Source organism: Anser cygnoides, chromosome Z (assembly GCF_040182565.1).
Source record: "Anser cygnoides isolate HZ-2024a breed goose chromosome Z, Taihu_goose_T2T_genome, whole genome shotgun sequence".
NCBI lineage: Eukaryota > Metazoa > Chordata > Aves > Anseriformes > Anatidae > Anser > Anser cygnoides.
Genome location: NC_089912.1, coordinates 4,480,145 through 4,492,777, shown reverse-complemented (window position 1 = coordinate 4,492,777; position 12,633 = coordinate 4,480,145). Strand labels below are relative to the sequence as shown.

Genomic DNA, 12,633 nt, shown 5'->3' with positions numbered 1-12,633 from the left:
GCTTTCAACATCCGTTTTCAGTTCTAAGATTTTTGGCTATCAGTTCTATTGGTGGTATAACTAACATCACGTATAGTCAACCCTGATGGGTGGTGGTCAAGGTTACCATAATTTCATGAGCCCAAGCAACAACAGCAGCAATTTATTCCATACTTGTGAAGAGTACGTAACCAGTGTCATAACAGGAACAAGAAAGTGTCTAGTCATCTTGACTGTTTATAACAGGATTCTCTTGAGAATTTTCATTTACATTTAAGACCATGATAGCAACCAAAATACCCAAATAAATATGCACTCTAACCCTGGCCGTTATTTATACTTTGTCTCTCTCTGGCTAGAAGCAGAGTGAGAGGGAATTTTTCAGATGGGCATTTATGAAAATTGCACAACTGGGGTTAATCACAGAAGATTTAAACATTCTTGCTGCCTTTGTCATCACACAGTAACTATGATGGCCAGGAAAATATAGCCAACTGGCAGCCCACATGAAGCAACATTAAATTAATGACTCCCCCTAGTTAAAAGACTGAATTCTTCACTCACCGAAGTCAATGACAGAGCTCTTGCACAGTCCAGCGTTACAGGACTGGGCCTCTAATGTCTAGGTTGCAGTAGCTTTCCTTTAACTTATCCCAACATTTTGAAGTTTCAGATAATTTCTGGAATACTGCAGATCACACAGCATATTGCACATTTCCATGAGCTTTGCAGCCAGAGACATATGACTCTTTGCACGGTGTCAACTTACATTTATTACTAGTATGGTCACTAAAGTACACAAATCCAGCCAACTAGACTTGCTCTAGAAATCCTCTTGAAGGGAGGTCAGCACTATTTTTGTCCTTCCCTGTCCACTTGTACAAGCCCTTTGAACGGTAGCAGAGTCTCCTGCCACAGTAGTGTGGAAGAAAACAGCTGTTATACTGCGAGAACAAGGACCCCATTCAATGGTTAGCCTAAATAGCTAGTCAGGACACTGGACAAATTATTAGAAAAGCAAGGACAGCAGTCATCTCCCACAGGCCTTGTAGTAGTTTAAAAATTTTTTGCACAAACTGTTTTACCTAAAAAGATTCATCCTTGCAGTGAGGGAAGTCAGAAGAATTCAACTTTAGCTATACCCCCTGGTTCAATACACGCTTTGCATATTTCTCTCTATGTTTGCTGTCCTGATGAGAATTCATGTGCTTGATTATGCTGAGGATGCACAGTCATGTACATCATGTTCCCATCTTACATGCCTTGTACTTGTGATACCGTACTGAGTTTGCATTTAAAAAAAACAACAATACAGTTTCAAGTCAACAGATTTGCTGCTGCTTTTATGAACATGTTTAGGACAGGTGGTTAGAAGGGAAACAAAACCAAACAGTTTTATAAACTGAATAGTCCTTCATCCATATCCAGGTAAATGGAGTTACAAATAAGTTTTGCAGAACTGTGCTTTAGATGGTACCTTAATTTTATTAATCAAAAACTTTATTTATTTATTTATTTTGGTGCAACTTTTAATCTATGCTGTTCTTCCAGGATACTTATGTCATTAAATAATAAAAAAAAAATAATATAAACCAGTTACTGTTTTAAGGTTACTGGATGTGTATAAGTTAGAAAACAAATCAACTGATGCACCTTCTAACAGAAGCAGCAATGGCTCATGGGATACATTATATTTGAAGAGATAGTGAGGCTTATGAAACAGTACATATCTTAAAAATGGTTGAAATTATAACCAACTATTAGTGAAAAGCTAGTTGCGTTTAATCATATGTGTATCTCTAAAACTGAAAAGCCTGATGCTGTTGTCCAAACGAATTGGTGGAAATCTTTTCACTGGCTTCACTGAGCTTTAAATAAGGGAATATGCAAAAAGGATAAAATCAGTAGAATTGCTTTCTAAATTACGTTTCAATATATTAATAGAAGTGAGAAGCAGAGTCAAGCCAATTATAGAGGGTAAAGGTAAATCTATACATTCAGCTTGACATTATATCTGACTAATCAAAATGATGGAAATTATCAAATACTAGCAAGATAAACACTTAGTGTACTAGCACCACAGTTGTTTGTATTCTAGCATTTTAGTTTTATTGATGATTATTAGTACTGAATGCTGGTTATAGAAGCCTTGATACTCTATAGTAAATTACTGGAAACACTAGCTGTATTTATTTTTAAAGTAAGTTTAGCCTAATGAAAAATATCTCTTGTGCAAAACTGGGGATTAGGTTCTCCATAAATATTATATTTGAGTAAATAAGTTTCCATAATGGCAAACTTTTGCAATATTATTTGCAATATGTTAATTCAGATTCACTTCATAAAAAAAACATGGCAGCATGGCAAAGTTCTGAAAAACTGGTGTCTTAATGTTTAATGATAAATGCAGTTCAATATTTCAAATCCAATTTCAATTCCAAGTTATAAACCAATTAAAACAGATACAGTAGTGTATTTATGTTGATAGAATTATTGCTTTTTGGCTTGGCCCACAGCAATAGGAAACCCTTAGGGAAAACAAACAAACAAAAAAATCATATAGTTTTTGCTTTTAAGTGTGATTTTACGTCATGAACACAAGTGACTACTCACACTACAGGTTTTAAAAATTTGTGGAAAGAATACTTAAAAATTATAATTTGTTTTTATTGATTTTTATGATATTATAAAAACCTTGAAGTATAATGACAACATAATCACTTCTTAAGAAATGACCTGGAAATATGAAGAAATTAATAGAACAAATGAAAATAATTAATATACTAGTAGTAACTTAGTATCAATTTCTTAAAAAAAAAGCTACAGAAGATTACTGCTAAATTGCAGGCACGTGTATGAAGAATGGTAATAGTAGCATTAAATAATTTTATGGAGAGCTTCTCACACTTACGAATCTCCAGTTTCAACAAAACATCCATCCATTTGTTTACATCAAATGTAAACAGCATCGGCTTTTCACTGATTTTATTTTAAGATGCCAATTGTTGAATTTTATCTTTCTGAAAACAGGAAAGCACTTTCTCTAGTTTATGACCATATTTTAACTAGCAGAGATAATGTTGATAACATGATGGCTACTCAGCCATTTCATCTGAAGCAGTGATAATAATTAAATAACCAATCCTGTTGGTTCTATTTAGCCATAGCATCAGTAAGGGAGACTTTATTTTATAAATACAACATGTCAATAGTATGTTGATTTTAGAATGTGTTAGGTTACTGAAATTCTTTTTAAAATTCGTATTCAGATAATAAAATACAAGATGTTCAGACTATTGTCTTATCATTTATTAAGACTATTGTCTTATAATTTATTAATTATAAGATTTTTATAAAGTAGTCTCATTTTTATATGCTAGAGGTAAAAATAAAAACACTGAAAAGATGTAGAAAAATAATTTTTATCTATGAATTCAAAAGAACGTTCTTCTGCAAATAAAGTCATATTATAATAGTTCATAAAATATAGTACTAAAAGCCTGAATCCTGTAAGAACTTGCAGATGTGCTTAACCATGTATATTACTCACTGAAGTCAAAGCAAATAGAGAGGGGATCCAAAGACTGATACACATTCATCTTTGTAGAGTCAAGGCCTCGAGTAATAAATTCCTAGGTATACACGTTTCTAAACTTAAAAAAAACTGTGCGTGAAGTTTCTGGTTGTTTCCAAAAGTACTTTTTCTTTGATAGTCTTCCATATGTTGTTTACAGATATATACGTATATGCACTTATAAAAAGTTATCATCTTTTCAATCACTTATGAGAATGATTGAGTCATCCTGGAGATACAGTATGATGCTCAAAACCAGTATTTTTGCTACTCACCTGTCTGTTACGTTCATCCATAATCCTTGTAATCTGAATCTTTTTTCTCCCCATAGTCCCCGTTTTTTTTTCTCTCCTTCTTCCTTAAAATTACGTATTTTTCCCTTCTCTTTTCTTCCTCTTTCCCGTTTCCTCAAAACAAGCCTCCTTCTTCAGCACTTGCACTACTCAGTTCACAGTCCCCTGCATCCGTTCCTGCTAAACACGGAAAGAAAATCAAATATTACTACCAAATTGATAACTGGATGAAAGTTATTATATGGAGCCAACCACACATCCTAATTATAATTTAGTGTACAAGAAATTATAGTAAATTTGTACTGCTTCTAGAAGGAAACTTACAGAGTCATAATAATATCATTCAAAGTTTTTTTTTCTTTCTTTTTTTCTTTTTTTTTCCCCCTGCTTATGGACAAACCCACCAATATATCAAGAAATGAAGAAAAGGACTGAAATACACTCTGACAAAACTTTAACAGAATTAAAAATCTCTAGTTTTAAATATCACTTACTGCAGTAATATGAAAAATTACCTAAATCAGAGACTTAATGAACCTTTCTGTACCTATGTATGCTAAGTAGGCCAGCTAATTCATTTCTGAAAGGAAAACAATCTTGTGTTTTGAAAGCAGAGGTGATAATGTCCCTCATTATGCAAATAGGATGGCCTTTTATTAAAGTGCTATTTGGTATATGAGAGATGTCAGCTAGTTTAAATCCAACTTTTTTAAACTTTATTCTTTAAGAATGTAGATTACTGCAAGTATTACTCAAGATACTAGAAGAAAATGTTAGTGTGTTTTCCCTCATTTCATTTCAACATAAATTCCAAAGGGCTCTGACAAATGATTTATAAGCAGCAAATATGTTCATTTTTCCTTATAAAAATTCTTGCACCAGAAGCTATGCAGCACAGAATAATAGGGACAGATGATAAATTAAGAATGTTTTGAAAAATACTTTCACAGTTTTAGTAAGGAACTGGTATTAGCTCCCCAAAGTTTACAATACTGATTCTGTCGCAAAAGTGAAGACTGTTAGATATGATAAAAACACATGATGCAGTAAGCATTCCCTGCTTCACAAAATGTCATAAAGCACAAAGTTAATTTCTATCATGTCCAAAATATTTTAGCATTACAAGACTAGATAAAAATGAAGAAAATACAGAAGTGATGTTCAGTATGGTTCTGAAGTAAAAAGGCTTTTTTCTTTTTTTTTCCACCTTTGTTTGACTTATTTTTACATTTACATATTCTGAACAGAAGAGCACAGAGTTCCTTTTAATACAAAAGAGGAAAATATCTTAACAAGATTATTTAAAATGATTTTTTTTGTGCTTTTATATTTGTTCCATTGTGTATTAAAAGTATTACCTTGGAAATCAAAATTTAGTGAACTAAAAATAGAGGCTGGTGTTTCCTTATTTATAAGTTCATAGTCTTGCAGCCGACCTGATAAATTCTCTCAATATGTTACATAACACTAAGCTGATGTCCTGGCCATTTAATCCATTATTTGGCTCAGATTCAAAGTTACCGAGGTAGAAAAGCTAGACCTCACTCAATCTTCAATTCTCTCTTGCTTTTCTTTGCATACATTAAACTTTAAATTGCTCAATGTTCTATCACTCTAAGACGAAAAATAAGTTAACAAGTAACCAGTCAGTGAGTTTTCTAGCTATCCACTATGATATAAACAATTTGCTGGGCAAACAAACCTTCAAGTATAACACTTGCTGCTTTTCTTTACATCAATTCCTTTTTATATTTATATTTTATATTTAAGCATATTTACACATTTCTAAATCTTTACCATAATGCAGAATGGGGCATATAACACGGACACCTTTATATTGCCAATTTTATAAAAAGTACATGCTGCAAACATTTTTTGCCACATTTTAACTTTTTGAAAAGACTTGAACTTTTCACTGCTTAAAAAGACGTAATGGAACTATTTACAACAAAAAAATAAAAGTCCAAAACTTTGGAAAAAAATAAATTGATCACATGTATTTCTAAAACTTTTTTTTCTAAACAAAACTTGGAGACAGTCTTATCTGATACTCGGTGTTGACAAACAAAACCAGCCTATTTTTAGAAACAGTTTTAAATTTCCTTGGACTGGGTTTCTTTCCTGTTTTTCCTCTAGTCTTACCTCTGATACAAAGAACAAGTTAGAATGGTGTTTCCCATGCACATGCAGGACCCAATGGAGCCTAACAGGCTTTCTCTGTAACGGTAAGCCAATACGCTAATCCACAGCAAATGCATATGGAACAATTTCCTCTACTTTCATTCAGCTGAAGCCAGTGGCACTATCGGCTTACAGTGCTACGCCTGCCTTAGCTCTTATTCACTTCAAGGTGGAAGGTCACGGTGGACAGATTAGAGCAGTGGTGACAGGGTTAGCAAGGAAGAGAGCTGCTTTGCAGATCAAGATGCTGATGCTGAGTGAGTTCAGAGAAAATCACTGAATGCTGAGAAAATCGACCAGGAAGGACAAATTTTAGTGAAGGAGCAATATGTTGAGTCCTTCCTACACATTTATCAGTTCCACATTTAAGACCAGTCTTCAAACAACAAAAACATTTATAGATAAAGTCAGAACAATAACAATTCCTACGATCTACACAACATTGTCTTAAAATAATTCATGAAACAGTTGAATGGTTGAATTTTGTTCTTCATTGCCTGAAATAATCCACTAACTACACTAACTTTATCTTAAGTGGAAAAGTGGATGTGCAGGTAGACAAGGATGTAGGAGCAAGGATGTCTTTGTTATTTAATATTATCATACAGTCTGAGAGAAACTGAATGAGAAAACAGAATATGTTAGATCATATGTACCCGACATACAGTTTGCAAGGAAACATGCTTCTACTTCAACAGGCAGCAGGTTATGTTTTCTTGCATTGATGAAAAAAAATCTCTCTCTGTTTGCTTTTTGCTTACAAGTCTAATTTCAAATGAAAGGTATTCAGTTTGTCTGGCAAATATATTTTCTTTTTTTTTCTTTTTTTTTTTAAGGAAAAAAACAACAAACCATAACTTCTGCTATTTATACTGCTACTAGAAACAATCTGAGAATGCTGTAGTTTTCTGTATCTCTGTCCTCCTCTTTATAAACGTATATATGTACCAACACATATTGCTTTACATGCTATGCTTAATATGTGTTTGCCTATAGTTCTAATTGTGTCTTCAGCACACACATTTGCACATGTGCATACATAAAGCAGATAGCTGGACTGATTCCAAATCAATTGGATTCAGATGAGTGAATCTAGACATCTGATTCAAGGGTTATAACCTTCAAAAGCTGGTGACTTCCGAGTCTAACAGAATGCAAAGAACTCTCGAGACCAACAAATCCCCATGGCTGTTTTAGGACTTCACCAATGCTCCTAACACTTTCTGAAAGTTCCTGCAGGATTAAGCACTATCAACTATTCAGTTTCCATTAACTGATAAATTATATTTCCCTAACATAAATAAAGCACACTAGCTAGATAAGTTGAAGGTCCTACATGGTTCAATAGTACTTGCAAGTTTTCATTATCCAAGAGAATCTAAAAAGGAACTTAAAATAATTCCAGAAGCTTTGTTGAAGTAACTGTCCACATAAAAGAAACCTTCCAACTTAATGACATGGTTACATGAAGCAGTTTGTATTTAAAGAAACACATAGTTAGATTCTATGGTGCTACAGTCTTCAGCATTTTTTCTTTTTGCAAACCCAAACATGGAAAAAAAAATAAATCAGACTGCTTACAAAAAGAGGAACTTCATTTTTGGCGGGCTTCTGTTCACTATATGATTTGGCAGAGGCAGTGATAGCAGACAGAAGATTGATCTGAGACTTGAGAAGGGTGAAAAAGACTAATGGACAAATGCAGCAGACCATTCGACTGCTCCTGTCTCTCTTTGCGAACGCTCGTGCAAAGACATACACATGCGCGCGCACACACACATACACACCCACTATCCCTTCTCTGCAACACAGAAGAATCTTGATAGAATGGCAGGAAACACGCACAGAGCGGGCAGGGAAGGATATGATGTCAGCAACCACGAACAATAAAAGGTGTAAAGGTGCTTCCTTCCCTAAACTGTTCCAGAAGTGCAAAATGGGAACCAAAACTCTCCACTTCCTTCTCCGAGCAGAACTGTCTGAATCTGCTTTGCTGCAACACCCCAGACAGAGTTCTTTGAATAAGGCACACCAGGGGCAATAAGGAGTATCAAAACAGGAGAGTCACAGTATTTAATTTATAAACAAGAAGGTGGCCAGAGAACAGCTAAATTGAAAGGTGTGAGGGCTTAGTATTTTCATGTTTGCTTTACAAAAGAAACAAACTCGTCATAAAGATTTACCTGTTCCATTATGCAGCTTTCGTTCTGAATGGGTTAGTTTAAAACTAAAGAACCAAACCAAATCTTCTTTTATTTTCATGATGTAAGGAAGCAAACAAAAAAAAAAATGCTGTCCCCGTTCTCTTTCTAATCTTACTTAAGACAAAAGTCACTTCAAAGTCTAAGAAAGCTTTGTGTGCAAGCCCTTCTGTTTATTCAAAAGAGTTTTGAATCAGATTACAAATAAAAATCTAGATGCACCATGAATACATCAGCTATTTGCCTGATGAAAAATTTGCTGCAAAAAATGCAACATAACTGTGAAAATACACAGCAGGGAACACATACTCAAATGAAATAGTCACTGAAATATTATCTGTAAAAGCCTTAGCTTTTTTAGACCCATATGCAGATAAAGGCCGCCACACAGTAAAGAAACAACTGGGCATCCTGCATCAAGTTAAGTCACTGCTCATTTTGGGTCTCTCACCTTGAGCCAGATAAAGTTGCAATAAATACAGAAAAGAGTGAAAGTAGTGTTCATCTCTCATGTTATCCTACTAAGATTAGCTGACATTACATCCAAGATAGAAGTAGTCCTTCACATTTAATGTTGTTTGGTTGCAGAGACATTACAGAGGACACAGTTTGGCCCATTAACAGAAATGTTATGATAAAATTATATATGTCATCACCACAGTAATACATCAGTAAAGCAGAAATGGCACAATCTACGGTATGGTTATCCAGGCAGAAAGCCATGCAACAAATGAATCTGAGTCATCTTAAGGTTTCAAACATTTGTCCACAACATTCTGATTTAGAAATTAAACATAACCTACATTTATGTGTTTTGATCTTATGGCCAGACTGCCACATTAAAAGATGCGGAAGAGAGTTCATTTTAATCTACTAAATTTAACTCTCGAGAGATCATGCATTTTGCTACAAGAAGTATAACACAAACATTTAGGCCATAATGGATGTAATATAACAGATGAAATACTATGGACTACTCAGGGCAGAGTATGTCAAACTGAAAAAGACCATAGATAGAGAAAATATTTGTAATCTTTAAGTACCAATGCTCATTCACCTTCTCATTTATGTAATCTAAAACAAAAAGGAACTTTGGAAAACAAACACTGCCTACCCCCGATTTATGGTGCAAGTTTAATTTATAACAGAGAACAAATCAAGAGCAATGAAGTTCTGCATCAATCCAAGAGTAAAAATTTCATAAACTTGCAAACAGCAAAATCAATCTCTGCATTTAAGTTATTAATTGAAAGTTTTACAGAAAAGTTGAATGATTTGATATGAATGCATATTTCATGAATTTTGCTACTGATTTTGAAATCATCTGCTGAATTTTTCAGATTCTTTCTCTAACAGATAATTCCTGTATTTATGTATTTATTTATTTATGTTTAAATGATAGTAGAATGTGTTTATTTTTAAGTCTTGTCTTCAGGAGATATATCTCCCTCTCTCTCTCTCTTTTTTTTTTTTCCCATTGACATTCGTATTCATTTATAATTTGATTTTATTCCCATTATACTGAGAATTTAGTAATGAATTTCAGAAAATTCTTCTTTTTCAACTGATTTGTTGTCTTGTAACTGATACCATTAGTTAGTTGTATGGCTAAGAGGAATAGACATGAGAATATCTGGCATTTTCAGATTTTTTAAATTTGGAATTAAATGAATACTTTGTCTCCCTTGAATCTGACAGCTGTGGGCACTGTAGCCTACAACTCAAATACTGTATCAAGTTATCTCATAGAGCAAGAACTTGTGCAATATGGGTGGAAGAGTTTCAGTTGCTATAGTTTTCTGAAGTTCCCCTGAAAAGTATGTCTGGGCAAACTCAGCATCATTGCCAAAATAGCTGAGAGGATAATACTCCCTAACAGTGGTCCTACCTCACCATGCCACAGATGCTGCTTCTGAAAGGACTGGTATCTGCACTCTGAAAGTGGAGTCTGCAGCTGCCTATGAGTTTCAGCTGATCCACACCTCAGTCAGAAGGAGAGGAGTGACTCCAGCCCACCTTCCAGAGATTGTGCTGAGAGTTGTCCGTCAGGCACAGAGGATGGTTTTCTGAATGGTGCACACATACTATACCAGCTCTGGATATGCTGATAAAGATGCACGGAAGGAGGGCCAAAGGCCTTCTGAAGGACTGTGGAATTTGCTACAGATGGTGAGTCATTCCTTGCAGCAGTGCACTGAAAGAGGAAGCAAACACTGGTAATCTAGATGAAAACTGATTGCCTGCAGCCCAATAAAAAGAGATATGTGCCTGCTATGCTTGACAAAGAAAGAAAGATTTGGCTAGTTTACAACATTTTTTTTTTCTTCTTAAGGAATAGATGAAGAGGAATATTTGATTTGTAAAGCAAAGAACATAGACAGTAATGCATATTTTAAGGAAAGCAATTAAGTGAAATGCTAGAATTCTAAAAGAAAACATACTCATGAAAAGTTGATTTTAAATCTACAGTGACTTGCAGGTGGTATTTCAGTGTCTACCCACCACACAATTGGAAAGAAAAACAAGTATTCTGAAGGAAAAGTTTACAGGTTCATGATTATGTTCATGACAAATCTTTGGGCAGCTAGACAGACGTAATGAGAGTCTGAGCAATAAAAATGGAATAGGATCCTTGAAGTGTCTGGGAGACTGGCTCAAGCTTATCGAATCAAACAAGCTAATAATACAAGGGAATAAAGGATTGAAAGCTGAATGACTTAAACTGGTCTCAAATGGAGACAGTGACTAGGAAAGTGAACCTGTCTGAAAATGAAGTAGGGAAATTGGACTGTTGGAATTTCAGCTGGAAGTCTGAATAGTTTTGAACTAATAATTTGATTGGGTAGCATTATAGCTAATAGATGTCTACTAAATACCAGGAAAAGTGTTTTACCAGTTCAGTCCTCCATAGAACTGTCTGGAGGAATAGATGAAGCATTTCAGTGGTCAACAGGGTAAGATTTAGCATCTTTTGTGTTGCAGACGTGCCTTGGAACTACTTTGGTCTTGATTTAGCTACACTTAAAGAAGATATTTATGTTTACAGTTTGGGAGTAAAGGGTTTTGGAGGGTGTTGGCTTATTACAAGAAAAGTCTAAGATCTCTAGAGCTAAGTCATTGTATCACCTGTAAGTAATCTCTAGCTGTGGTTAAGATCTAGATTTACAGACTTGTTACCATTGTTTGTATGTGAGGAAGTCTGTGGTAAGGAACATAAATCCCCACAATGGCTTTTAAGAAACAGGGGACAATTCCAGGTATTTCTTGAAAAAAATATGTACTGTAATTTTGATTCTAAACCTGGGTACAAGTACCTGGAAATGCTGATACAGATGGCACAAAATTTTAGATACACCTACATCGAAGAAAATAAGGTCTGATTTCCTGAATTATTCTTTGTTATCAGAAAAGATGTTTGAGTACTTTATAATTTGCTGAATTGCAGAAATGCAAGCAAACTTGGTGCATGCACTTAGACAAAAGAGCTGGAGACGGCTGTCTGAGCTGTGATCAATGATCAGTACTGAAGCAATAGAGAGAATATATGGAGAAGACAACAGAATTCTGGGTAAAACAAGTGGACTTGTTCAGACTACACAGACCTTCTTCATCCAACATGCTCCAAAGGAATTTCGATCCTCCCTTTCTCACTCAAAGGGCACGGCAATTTGTAACAAAAGCTGAGTTCTGCTATTCTAAGTTTGTGCTGCACCACCACTTCATCTCTGTGAGGAGGAACAAAGATTATGGTTGTAGAAACCCAATAATCATTTAGAAAAGCGGTATCTTACACATTTGCTAATTAAAAATTTCATTTTTAGAGAAAACAAGATTTTATAAACAGGAATTCTGTGACATGATTAAATAGGACAAAGCACAATAAGAAACAAAAGTCTTTTTAAAGCACTAAGCAAGCAAATGAGTGAGCACTGTATTTGGTTGAAGGACTACACTGAAAATTAGGAAGGATCATGTAGAATAGAGACAAAAACCAGGATGAAACTATCTTTAAGCTGGGAACATAAGTGCATAACTGAAAAATAAAACCCAAGATATGAATAAGTTCCTCATTAAAAGAAAATATGTGGGCCTCTGCCAGACAACAGATTCTATAGAAACGTTTTGAAGGGGCTGATAAAAAGGAACACTCTCCAACTTGAGCAAAGAAAGTGACAAAAATTATCAAGGTACAGCTTGGATTCAAGTAAAACTGTTTTGGGTTAATGATGGGGAATACCTTGACAGAAAAACTGTATAGATATGCTATGGTTGTATAACTTATTTTTTTCTGACTGCAAAGTGTTGCTCATGGTGTTGCTGTTTTAAGTGTTGTTTAAGTAATGGTTGGAAGATGCAAGAAGACAGAGTGGGTAGGCTTACCGCTGGTAAGCATAACTTCTCTGAT

The 12,633-nt window shown here is 34.7% G+C and overlaps 1 protein-coding gene across 15 annotated transcripts in view; it reads right to left on the bottom strand.

Annotated features, from left to right (window-relative positions):
• MEF2C (myocyte enhancer factor 2C) overlaps positions 1-12,633 on the bottom strand; it is a 141,213-nt gene that overhangs the window by 76,013 nt on the left and 52,567 nt on the right. For 12 of the 15 annotated variants that reach the window (XM_066988798.1, XM_066988800.1, XM_066988801.1 and 9 more), the window contains one exon: positions 3,829-4,026. In XM_066988798.1, the coding sequence (XP_066844899.1) occupies positions 3,829-3,882 (54 nt within the window). In that variant the 5' untranslated portion in view covers positions 3,883-4,026. The remainder of the gene's footprint in view (positions 1-3,828; positions 4,027-12,633) is intronic. The other 3 variants (XM_066988803.1, XM_066988804.1, XM_066988802.1) reach the window with 1 other exon arrangement.